The 12938-nt window shown below is 43.7% G+C and overlaps 1 protein-coding gene across 1 annotated transcript; it reads left to right on the top strand.

Moving 5' to 3' along the window:
* Window positions 1-1568: 1568 nt before the first annotated feature.
* Window positions 1569-11513, top strand: LOC117270030 (GTPase IMAP family member 8-like). Its single transcript, XM_033647440.2, has 4 exons — window positions 1569-1634; window positions 4228-4774; window positions 5988-6025; window positions 9096-11513. The coding sequence occupies exons 1-4, from the start codon at window positions 1610-1612 to the stop codon at window positions 9734-9736; spliced, it is 1251 nt and encodes a 416-aa protein (XP_033503331.2). The 5' UTR covers window positions 1569-1609; the 3' UTR covers window positions 9737-11513.
* Window positions 11514-12938: the final 1425 nt, after the last annotated feature.

The raw sequence follows: 12938 nt of genomic DNA, 5'->3' as shown, positions 1-12938 counted from the left end.
CTTGAACCTGTCACTGTGCGACATAGGACGACTGTTTTAAGGTGCGGACACACCAAACCGACATCAAAGAACTAGCGGCGATGAAAGCCAACTGTTGCGTCGTCTACATTGCCTCACGTCGCCTCACGTCACCTTGTGTCAGATGCATTTGAACACACTACACGGACTACATCCGGTGGCCAAGTGGCACGTACATTCTGCGCCTGCGCGAGAGAGAGCGGAGTGACAGAGTGGTACATCCTGTCAGCTGAAGGGTTTCCTATCTGTGCAGCCGAGCACCGCAGCGCCTCCACGGACTATTACATCCAGATGGTCCTGGTGTTTCCTCCGCAGGCTCCGCTTCACTCAGCTGCCCGATAAACCCGCTGCTTCTTCCCACTTTAACCTAAATAACAAACCGGGGCTCAGTGCTCCGGTTGGATCCAAACGGAGAGCCGGGGCTAGCTCAGAGACTAGCGGAGGCTAACTGGCTGTGCTTCCCTCTGGTCATGCTGTGGCTAACGCTCCGCTAGCTGCAGCGGGTCTGTGGGCAGCTGAGTGAAGTGGAGCCTGAGGAGGAAGCACCGGTTAGCCCCAGTTTCACTACAAGCAGATTCACTCGCTACAGGGGCGAGGAAATAAAACCTGAACAGCCAATCAGAGTGATCTCTCTCACCGACAAGCTCCGCTGCTGATTCAACATGCTCAATCGGCCAAAAAGCCGCCGCCGCCAAAGTGCAGACGGTGCGGGACACACCACAAAAACTAGGCCGACAGACGCTCACCAACAGCCCGACTTTGGTTGACGGCCAACCGTCGGCTTGGTGTGTCAGGGCCTTTAGAGCCACGACCAAAGATATCGCCACGTGTCTCTCACATTGGTCATCTTTCAACGGGGACAGCCCAATATCACAGAGTGTATACGGAGCTTAAAGTGTTCATGACGTGTGTTGGGGCAGTTCTCAAACAAGGTTTGGCTGGTATCAGAAGTTCTTTCTAACATGTATGCACCAGTTTCAATACTAAACGTATCAGAAGCCAAAAACAATCCCCACTGCCAGGTACTTTCTTCTTGTGGCAGCCAACTTTCTCGTTTACTCAGCGAACTCTAAAATTTATGCCAGTGGTCTTACCTAGTTAGCTTAGTTAAGGTTACCTGATGAGATAACCGTACACATGTAACTGCAAGGCTGTTACGTTGGAACAGAAAACAGAAAACTTAAACTACTCAGGACAGCACTAGAGAGGCATGATGGGAAATGAGGGCCATCCTATCACTACAAGACTCCAACTCCAATGACTGCCAATGAAGTCAACACAGAAGTGCAACATAAAACTGCAGTTCGTCTAACGGCCACTTGAGGCTCCAGAAGTGAGTCGACCCCTGTAGACCCTCATGTTAAATTAAACTTCACTTGATTGAGGAGTGGCTTATACCCTTCTGCCTATGTCCTTGACTTTTTGAAGAATAAACAGAAACAGAGCTCACTGTTATTTTAGTGTGGAGCAGTTGTCAGCACTCCACCCACTGGGTGGATCAGCCTGTGTCAGTGTGATTCAGCCAGTCTTCAAAACTGACCCAGATTACAGAGAAACCTGTCTGCCGGCTGTTCTCCGCTGCTCAGCTAAAATGAAGTCTAACAGACAACCTTCATGTAAGTGACTATTATTTCTTCTCTCTTCTTTTAAAAACAGTTTTGTTTCGGGGGCTGACATTCAACACAGATCCCAGACAAGACATTATGATTACATGGTCAGTATCATAGTCCTAGGCCACCACATTTGTTATGAATATGCTGCATTCTTTGATCGTGGTTAGGACAAGTTGAAAAACTACAACAAAACTACTTGAAAAAACATGTTTGCTGGGATTGCTAATGTATGTTCAGTTCATACCGATTAAGCTGAACATACCTGAAAAGAGTTTGCTGTAGTGGACGGGTGATTTTGACCCGGATACAGCTTAGATTGTATGCCAATAATCATTTTTATGTGACATCAAGACATCATGATAGCCTTCTCTGACATTTTATATTTTATTTTAATTCATCTGATCAAAGTGACCAGTGAGCAATGGCAACATTACAATTACTATCAATCATATTATATGGAGCTCCTTAAGTCCCAAAAAGTGATTTTTTAAAAATCTTAAATGCACAACATAAAATTATCTTGGGGTGGCGCCGGAGCTGGTGTGGGAGGTAGAGCAGTACCAACTAGATATAGTCGTCTTCACCTCAACTCCTAGAAAAGGGGCTGGACTCTCTCATTCTCTGGTATTGCCCCGGGTGTGAGGCACTGATTCCCTGGCTAAGTGCCACTGTGTTGAGGTTTTCCCTACTGAACAAGAGGGTTGCTTCGAAGTGACTTCAAGTCGCTGAGTGGTGGTCTCTGACTGTTGTTTGCGCATATGCACCAAAGAGTACTTCAGAGTACCCAGCCTTTTTGGAGTCTCTAGAGCGGTGTCAGAAAGGGTATTGACCAGGGACTCTGTACTTCTGTTGGGGGACTTAAACACTCTTTTGAACAATGATGGAGAAACCTGGAGAGGGGGGATTGGGAGAAACAACCTGCCCGATCTGAACCCAAGTGGTGTTTTGTTATCGGACTTCTGTGCTCATCATGTTCACAAGTGTTCACAAGTGTACATGTTACCAGAGCACCCTAGGCCAAAGACTGATGATCAACTTGTGGTTGTATCATCAGATCTGTGGCCATATGTCTGGACACTTGGGTGAAGAGAGGAGCAGAACTGTCAACTGATCACTGCCTGGTGGTGAGTGGAATCAGATGGAAGGGGAGGCTGCCAGAGAGGCCTTGTAAACCCAAATGCATAGTAAGGGTGAACTAGGAATGTCAGGCTAAGGAAGAATTTTTCATGCATCCTGAGGGAGGTTAGGGACATTGAATCCGAGTGGGCCATGTTCAAAGGCTCCACTGTGAAGGCAGCTGCTAAAAGCTATGGTCAGGAGGTTGTTGATGCCTGTCATGGCAGTAACCTAAGCACCTGCTGGTAGACACCAGTGGTGAAGGAGGTCGCCAGGCTGAAGAAGAAGAAGGCCTTTTGGGCTTTGTTGGCCCAGGGGTCTGCTGAAACAGCAGATGGGTAACAGCTGGCCAGAAGGGCTTCAGCTGGGGCAGTCACCAAAGCAAAAACCTGGGATTGGGAGGAGTTCGGGGAGGCTATGGAGAAGGACTTTCAGTTAGCATCAAAGAAGCTCTGGCAACTTCTTAGATGCCTCAAAGGACAGCAGGGCATGCGAGGGGGAGGAAGGGGTCCTCTGAATACCGTCTCTGCTTTTTGCATATGATATGGTTGTGTTGGCTGCATTGCAACGTGACCCCCAGCACGCACTGGGGTGGTTTTCAGTCGAGAGTGAAGCTATTGGAGTAAGAGTCAGCACCTCCATGGTTCTCTGCCTGAAAACAGTGGACTGCCACTTCTGGGTTGGGAGAGAGTTACTGTTCCAAGTGAGGAGTTCTAGTATTTCAGGTTCCTGTTCACGAGTGAGGGTAAAATACAGTGTGAGATTGACTGGTGCTTGTGTGCAACATCAGCAGTGATGGAGGCAAAACTCTCAATTTACAGGAAATCTATATCCCAACCCTCACCTATGGTCATGAGCTTTGGGTAATGACTGAAAGAATGGATCACGGATACAAGCAGGTGAAATGAGTTTCCTCTATAGCTTGGCTGGACTCATGGCATGAGGAGCTTGGACAGCCAGAAGGAGCTCAAAGTAGAGTCACTGCTACATCACATTTAAAGGCGCCAATTGAGGTGGTTCAGGCATCTGATCAGGATGCCTCCAGGGCGGCTACCATTAGAGGTGTTCAGGGCACCTCCAACTGGTAGAAGACTCAGAACATGCTGGAGTAATTATATGTTTAATCTGGCCTGGGAACGCCTCGGGGTCCCCTAGGAGGAGCTGGAAAGTGTTGCTGGGGAGAGGGATGTCTGGAGTACTGCTCAACCTGCTGCCCCGCAACCCCAGATAAGCAGATGAAAATGGATGGATTGAGTATCTGTAGTTGTTGTTTAAGTTTTTTGTTTACTCCCTTAAGGGAGACAGGAAAAATTGCTGCAGAATTGAATTAGCTATGAAGCAGCCTGACACCTATACAGCAGGGAATCAAATGTCAAGAATGCTTAAAGTTGTTCAGTGGCAGTTCACTAAGCCCAAGACCTTCCTCTAAAACCAGCCAGGATTTTGCATGTAAACATATTTCTGTTTTCTGTTTCCACAGCACGTCCTGCAAAGTCAACCATCGCTCTATTCGGAAAAAAGGTTCCACTAAAGAACAGCATAGGAAAGACGATCCTCACCAACAGGCCTAATGCTTTTGCCACAACATCAAACAGCTTTGTCATGGAAACAAATGACTCATTCAAAATCATCAACGTCCCTGACTTCTTTGATGAAGAATGTCAGCACCCGGACCAGCTGATCATTGACTTCATGGCACTTTCTCATCCTGGCCCTGATCTGTTCATACTGGCAATAGACTCAGAAAACACCAAAGAGGATAAAGTCGTGGCTCAGATCAAAAACCTTAAAGCTACCTTTGGAGACAATATCACAGCAAACTTGGTCATTATGTTACCAGATGCCAAAAGTTTAAATTCACTTCATCAGCTGGAGCAAAAGTTCAACACCCAGCTGGCAGTCGCCAGTGAAAATCTGGCCAGTGAATGTAAGAAGTGGTGTTCGGATCGTAAGTCATTCCAGTATAACTACGAAAACTACAGTGAAGATGTTGTGTTGAGAAGAATGACAGCGTTAGAGAACATAAGGTACAAACTTCATTATTACAGCGTAACAGCTGACCATATCTGTATATAGTCCCACACTACTTTAGGGCTAGCTTGTGTTTCTCAGTATATGTTCTCATAGAGGGTTTCTGTCATCATCAACACATTCTCACTCCGACCTCGTATCGACGTTTGGTCATGGATTTCCCATGTCCACATACAACATGCAAGTTCTGCCTGTTACATGCATTGTCTTCTTTCAAGATACACTTCTGTTTTCACAGGAAATTTACCGTTTACATACAGTCTCTTTTACCATAAATGTACTACGTTGGTACAACACTGCAAATTGATGTTTTTTTCCCTTCAACAATGAACACGTGGTTAGGTTTAGGAAAAAAGAACAGGGTTTGGCTTTAGAATCTTACAGGACATGAACACCGCTCTCTCGGGTGACAGTCGGTGTTTGCTGGACCCATCCACCACCCCTCCTGCATGCCCCAGTCGGACTTTCGCCACCTTAACTTTCGTCCTTGTCCTGCAACGTTTCCCCCTAACTCTGCCGGCCGCCATTAAACTATAATGGCAACTGGCCGCGTATCATGCTAACATTAAAGGACATCTTCCGTTGGATTCTGACACTGCAAATCAAAGCCCTAACACTGGATTTCAATGACTTCGGAGTGAGACCGACCCTTTTCATCAGACTCTCTAAAAAACGTTGAAATGTCACTGTCATTTGCAGCTAGTATTAAAAAGTTCATTGGTATATGCAAGCCAAGATATGACCCATTTTAGCAATTTTCATCTCCTCCCAATAAGCTGCACAAATCAAATAGTACATTGGTTGATTTTAGGTATCAGGTAAGAGCTCAAAGTTTAGGTCAACAGTTAGAAGGTCTAGTGTGTAGGATTTAGCGGCACCTACTGGCAGAAATGGATTATACTAATCATGACTGCGTTTTCATTAGTTTATAATCACCTGAAAAGATTTTGTTCTCGTCCCTCCAAGGATCCTTGTTGACTCAGTTTATACCTCTCACACATAGCACAACTATGCTGGGAGGGGGGGTACGCATGTAGGATAAATGAATTAAACTTAAAATACCTTAGTATCAGGCTCCATATCATCAAAATAGTTTCAGAAACCCACTACGAGAAATCTGAATGAACACAAAGTAGCCTGAAAGCAGGTTGGGATGTCTCTCTGTTGCTATCACCTTGTGATTGACATTAACTATGATAACTCTTTCAGTTTTGATGGCCATCCTGTGTATCACCCTGGGACAGCAGGTAAATATCTGGTTTTAATTACTTTCAGTTGCATTTGGTTATAGAATGTTATCTTGCTGAAGGTAGTCTGGCCTCTGACACAGCAAAACATTAGAATACCGTAGCCATGCCTGCTGAAAAGGTAAAAGACAATTGGATGAAAGAGTATCCAGAAACTGGGGCACTAATTTGTTGGATGAAAAGAGAAGAGAAGCAGCATGTGCCACTCTTCTTACTTAAGTGGAAGTGTCAAATATTGTAGTAAATAGACACTCTCTGGTTCCACTGTTCAGACCCCACATCCTAATCTGTTCCTCTTCGCTTGTGTTGTAAAAGCGACACAAGTCACATGACAATAGCAAGCTGTGAGAACGGTCTAAGGTGTTATTTCAAGTATTTGAAAAGGAAATAAGGAGTGTCTCTTTATAAATGGCAGTATGTATTTTGCATCCTGGAAGTTGAGTCATCTGTCACATCACATTACACCTGCCAGTACACCAGCTTCTGAACGTGACGCTAGTATGCTCTGGGAGACGCAATTTAACATCAGAATAAGATAAGATTAGTAATTGTGACAAACTAAATGTCCATATGTTTGTTTTTGCAACATCCATTTGAAGCTTAATTCAGGGGCAAAACAACACTGAGATATTTAAACATGTAAAGGTGTTATTCACTTCAGCAGCAGTGCAACCATGACCCACAATCCAGGCACAACCAGATTTGTAGGAGCCTGCGAGACAGGAGTCGAGGTAGTAACATGCATTGATGGGACGTTATGGGACGTAAAGTTTGCAAATGAAGAAACAGTCCCAGTGTCCTTAAATGACACGATAATAAAGTCCCAATGTCCTCAAACAAGACTATATCCCCATGTTCTCAAATGAGGCGATAATGAAGTCCCAATGTCTTCAAACGAGTACTTCCTAATTAACAGCACCTTATCTTGTTACTGTTGCTAAAATTTATAAAAATGTGTTGCCATATCAAACTGCAAACATTATTAATCATAAATAAACAAGCTTCAGCCATAAAATGTGATCAGGTTTAGGACCTTGTCCACTTTTGTGTCGGGATCGTCTGCAGTCTGACTTGGCAGAGATGGCTGCCATCTTGTTTTTACATGGATTAGTGTAATGTGGTCTCACTACCACTAGATGGCACAAAAAAGTGTCCACAAGCGAGGACAACAGGTCTAAGTTAAGCAAAATGAAGTATAAGCAAAGATACTGGATTACTACAAGATGGCCCACCTACAATATACTCCCATTGTATGAAATAGTATACATTTCCGGTCTCCCAAGTAGGCGTTGTCCCCCGTACCCCAATCAAAGACGATGGAGAACCGCCAATCAAAGACGAGTATCCCCAACCTCGCTTCTGTCAACATGTTTGTACCCTTACTGGCCGTAAGCTAAATAAATAAACGGTCCGTGAAAAAAATATTTTTTCCAGCGGATGTCTTAGTTACAACATGATTGAGCCAACTGGAGTAGTTTCATGTCGTATCCGACAACGGGAGGCTTTTAACAGATGACGTCCTGATGTTAGCTTTGCTGCTAGTGTTAGCTGTCCCTGTCAGCTGCAGCCACTGATGCTTTCTAGACATCGTGATTTCCCAAAACTGAATAAATACCACACATAGCAACACAAAACTGCTTTGCTAGCTCAATCATGTTGTAACTAAGATATCCGCTGGAAAAAGTATTTTTAGTAATCCAGTATCTTTGGTGAAACTGCACTGATTTCAGCACCAGTGATGAGATATCTGTTGCCAGATCACGCGAGAGTGTGTTGTTGAGACGGAGACAGGTCTTGAACAAAGTAAATTTCTCCTGATTTGTCCATCTGAAATTTGCCATTTTGGTGTCGGAATGTTCTGAAGATATGTGGCTTGTGATAAATGGGTCCAATATCTGCTTCCGTGACTATGGGGCGAAAGAATCGGCCATCATCTGTAATCACGTTCATTTCTCCCACTGAAGTCAATGGACTCAGGACCTGCTGTTAGTCTCCTAAAGGGGCGTGGTGGTCGCGAACCCCACGTGACACTGATACAGGAAACTGACTCGCAGTGGACCGTCTTGGTTTATCCACCGTCTTTGGTATAAGGTGCAGTAAACCAAACATGTGATTCACACAGCTATTAGAACTTGACAATATGTGGCCTGGACCACCTCTTAATGTGGTTTGAAGGATCAGATCACACTACATCTTGGTGGTCGTTGATATTTGTACTTAGCGCTGTCCACTTGTGATCAGATCACCCAAAACACATGTTAATACCAGGTCTGAACAGGCTCTGAGACATGATGGAGCCTGACCATGTAGAACTTTGCAAGCGAGGAGAAGGATTTTTTACAGGCAGCCAGTGCAGAGATGTGGCGTAGCATTCTGGATCAGCTGGAGAGCCTTTAAAGATTTATTGGAACAACCTAAGGAATTACACTAATCCAGCCTAGAAGTAACAAATGCATGGCACAGTTTTTCTGCATCTTTTTGATACAGGATGTGCCTAAGTTTTGCAATATTACAGAGGTCAAGGAAGGCAGTCCTTGAAGCCTGTTTTATGTAAGAGTTAAGGAACGTTTCTTGATCAAAGTTTACTCTGTGGTTCCTTACAGTGGTGCCAGAGACCAGAGCAATGCCATCGAGAGAAACTATGTCTTTAGATAGAGAGTTTCTGAGGTGTTGGGGGCCAAGAACAATCATTTTTGTCTGAGTTTAACATCGGGACATTGCATTGGGCTTTATGTCTTTTGCTTGGACATAAGTCAAGTGATGAAGTCCATATTTACAAGGTGAAGCAGTTCTTCACAGAGTGTCTTGATTGGGAATCAAATTAAACTGTTATTTTCCCTTTAGATTTAAAGCAATGATTTTATTGCGTCCCATAGATTTAACATAATTATCAAGATCATCCTCTACTCCCTTCACGCACTGGGTCAAAGTTCCTACTCAGTCTTAATTTACCATTTGAGCCGAGACGGTGTTACGAAAGTTGAATGAGCCACGCACGATCTCAGGACCTTAATCATATTGCAATTATCGCAACAACACTGAAACATTCTGCCCTAACTGTATCCTCCAGGTGACAGTGCCTGTGAAGACTCGGACAACATATTCAACATTGTTCTGTTGGGACTGACCGGGACCGGAAAGAGTGCATCCGCAAACACCATCCTGGCTGCTGGCCAAGCCAGGGGGGATCCAATACAGCTATTCAAATCTGTGCCAAGCCCCATGATGGTTACGACCCAGTGTGAGGTCAGAATAGTGGAGAAACCATTCGAGAGGAAGGTGAGACTGGTCGACACTCCAGACTTCTTTCACGACCAGCTCAGAAACCCCCAGGCACAGGTAGACGAGTGTAAGAAGTACTGTAAGCCAGGGCAATGCGTGATGTTACTCGTGTTACAGCTGGGCCGCTTCACGCATCTTGAGAGAGGAATATTAGAAAAGCTGGAGAAGAAGCTCGGCTGGGAGATCAGGGAGAGCACTATCGTCCTGCTGACGCACGGAGACGACCTGAAAGGAAGTCTGGAGAAGTTCATTAACGCACATGATCGCCTCAAGAGTGTTGCTGAACTGTGCGGTGATCGTTATCATCTATTTAACAACAACTCCAAGAACACAAAGCAGGTCACAGAGCTCATCAAGAAGATTCCAGATTACAAAGATCTTTTCCCGAAGTTTGCAAAAAAACAAAGCAGAAGCTGCTGTATATTATAGCTCGATCAGTGTGAACCACAAAGTGCTTCAAAAGAGTCTCCTCAGATTAGCGTAGCATTGTAGCATCGTCTGACTGATGATCAGCAGTTTAAAAAATCAATGCAGAACCAGAGACACTGGCTTTTTTATTTCACCTTTTTATTCTTTTTGTCAAACCTGATGCCTACATAACCCACAATGCATCCTGGCTGCCAATAGTGTGACAGGGTCATTTGTATAAATACGACTGACCTGTGAGCAGACACAAATGTGAAAAATGTGAAAACTATTTTAACATAATCATTACACTGTTTTTTTTTTATTCAGAGTACTGTCATTTTGTTACTTTAGTATTTTTATTATTAAGTATTTTTTGCATTACATATACCAATCATTGGGGTAAGACTAGCTGCATTTCAACCAAAAACGTTTTAGTAATGTACATAACCCATATGGACTTTTACCTAGACCCTAAATTGGTTTAGCATTTCCTCTGCAGACAGTACTCTTACATATGGGCGAGGTTGTTATTTCTTCTTCACTGGTGACACAAAGGAATGTCTGCACTAGAGCTGCCCCCCCCACTAAGACTTTTCCTAGTTCACCAACAGTCCTCATCAGGGTCCATCAGTGGACTAGTCTCCTGCATGTTTCTGATATGAATGTAATGATTAAATGATATATTTTGGTGGTTTGAGTTGAAGGTGTGAGAAAGAATAGTATCAGTCACATTGTTAACACTGTGCTACATTACAGAGAAAAACAAACCGTACTAATGAACCTTCATTAATATAGGCCTATATTTTATCTCCAAGTGCACGTCACACACTGAGCGAGCCGCCTGTTAATGACGCTGTGGGCTAATGGGCATGTAGCTACTTCCATGTTTCAGATGATACGTCATGTTTGTAGTCGACCAATGAAGATGAGTTTACATATCACCTTGGGTTCGTCCTTCACCTTCTCAAAATGATCCCACACTTTGGATTTCCTGCCCGACATGTTATTAACTAGCCTGTGGAATAACCGCAGGTACCAGCCCTGGAGATTAACCTGACGAGGACACTTCCTGTGTCTGTCCTTTCACATTAAAGTCACACATGGTCCAGTCATATAGGTTTGGATTTATCTGAAAAGGTGCAGCTCTTGATAGGGTTTCACATTTGTTTTTGTGTCTGTGACGAAGCGACCAATAAAATCTTGCCAACTAATGACCTTTCTAGTCGATTACCATTTGGTCGACTATTAGGGGGCAGCTCTAGTCTGCACCTTCTTTACTGTCCATATAACAGGGTTGCACGCCGACATTTTCAGAACAAAAAAGAGCAGGCTGCAGTGAGAGTCTCTCTTGATTGGATATTTAAAAATCGTGGGCTCGTGCATGTATGCCTTGTCAGGCAAGAGCGGGGTGCAGTGCTGCCGGAGCGCACAGGAGCGATTCTCTGTCGACCAGTGAACAGACTGCAGTGTTTCTAGCTCCACCCTTTAGCACTGGAATCAATGTGCTCGGTACCACATCAGCCAAAACATGATCTTTTCTGAACCATAACCAAATGTTTTTTGTGCCTAAACATGACCACACTAAACTTAACCACAGGGCTGAAACGTAAAGAAATGTAAAGTTTCAACATATCTGTGTTTTGTAATGCCCATATTTATTCTGGTGATTGGGCTGTTAGATGTCGTGTGACATGTACAAAATTTATTTTTGGTATTTGTGTTTTCCTGTTGTAAAAATCAAGATCATTCAAAGGGCTTCATACAGTAATAAAATGCACAATTAAATATATCAATGCTACACTCTTCCATGTTGTCTCTATTCACTGTGCTGAGTCATGCTGAGTCAAGGCCTTGTTGGTGTGTTTTTAGCTCTGAGAGCCTGGTTAGACCAGGAAGCAGCACAACAAAATTCATTTGTAGTTGTAGTAAGTATTTGCAGGGCTGGTTGGGGAGTGACTGTGGTTGGAAAGCTACCTGCTGTGTTGACATGACCTAGTATCCAGGAATGCACTCGCACTTCCTCACTAAACTGGTTCCCTTCAGTATGACATCACTACTGTAATCTGACTTTTGTTTATCAAAGTCAACGTCAGACATTCAGAACTTTCCACAAGTGTTTCCTGCACATTCTTCATCAAACTGTGATTAAAACATTTTTGTTCAGAGCCGTCAACATGTTTTAAAGTGACTTTAATCAGTGATCATCTGCGTTTAGTTTCATCTGACAGCTGCCTGTGAAATGTGTTTGACAACCAGAACTGAAGAGCTGTTCAGCAACATGTTTCACATTGTTCAGGCGTCAGTTTGGCAGAGCTGGTGATGAATGAAATGCCACAAAGTCTCCTCATATTCCTACAAAGACCTGGTACTACAGAGTCCAGCTTCATGTCCTCCATCTTGACAGGAGCAGTGGTGTAACACAAGAGTGTGATGTGTGGTGGTTGGAGAGCACACAGCAGGATGGAGACAGATATTCTCTTAAACAACACTTTACTCTTCTCCACACTTCAGCAGCCTCACAACAACCACATTTCCTGATTACACGTCCTTGTTATATGTCACATGACTCTTAACTAACCAATGAGAAGCTAGACGGACTGTTTTTAACAACGCTGCTGTGAATATTTCAGCATGTAAATAATACTTGTGAACACAAATGTGTAAATAGTTAACTGCACATTTTTTGCAAGCATGAATTAACTTAACTTGTAAAGCTTACAGAAAGTAGATCTGAATGTTACCATGTGTCACATCTTATTAACACATAATTATATCCGCAAATCCATTCAGTAGTAGCACTATTTAGCATTCACTACACTGACAACACACATTTAAATGCATTACTTTTGCTCCCATTTTAACAGGTTTAAAGGTCTAGTGTGAAGGATTTAAGGGGATGTATTGGCAGAAATGGAATTTAATATTGTAAATATTAATTTAAAGACACTGAGACGATCTTACACGCCTTCATCTCTTCACGCCCGGATCACTGCAACAGCGTCTTCTTTTGCCTGAATCATAAATCTATTAATCGACCAACTGACTGCACAGAATTCAGCTGCGGGAGACGTAATCACATCCCTCCAGTTTTAGCCTCTTTACACCGGCTCCCAGTGTGTTTTAGAATAGATTATAAGATGTTACCAATTACTTTTAGGGCTCGTCATGGTCTCTCTCCCAGCTATATCTCCAACCTCTTTGTGCCGTACACGCCAGGACGTAC

This window comes from Epinephelus lanceolatus, chromosome 19 (genome assembly GCF_041903045.1).
Source record: "Epinephelus lanceolatus isolate andai-2023 chromosome 19, ASM4190304v1, whole genome shotgun sequence".
Classification (NCBI taxonomy): Eukaryota; Metazoa; Chordata; class Actinopteri; order Perciformes; family Serranidae; genus Epinephelus; species Epinephelus lanceolatus.
This window is presented reverse-complemented; position numbering and strand designations above follow the sequence as displayed.

Excerpts from the sequence above, each read along its gene's own strand:
- LOC117270030 (XM_033647440.2), top strand. The coding sequence starts at position 1,610 with ATGAAGTCTAACAGACAACCTTCAT. Across the intron at positions 1,635-4,227 it reads GTCTAACAGACAACCTTCAT|CACGTCCTGCAAAGTCAACC; the intron begins GTAAGTGACTAT and ends CTGTTTCCACAG. Across the intron at positions 6,026-9,095 it reads GTATCACCCTGGGACAGCAG|GTGACAGTGCCTGTGAAGAC; the intron begins GTAAATATCTGG and ends TGTATCCTCCAG.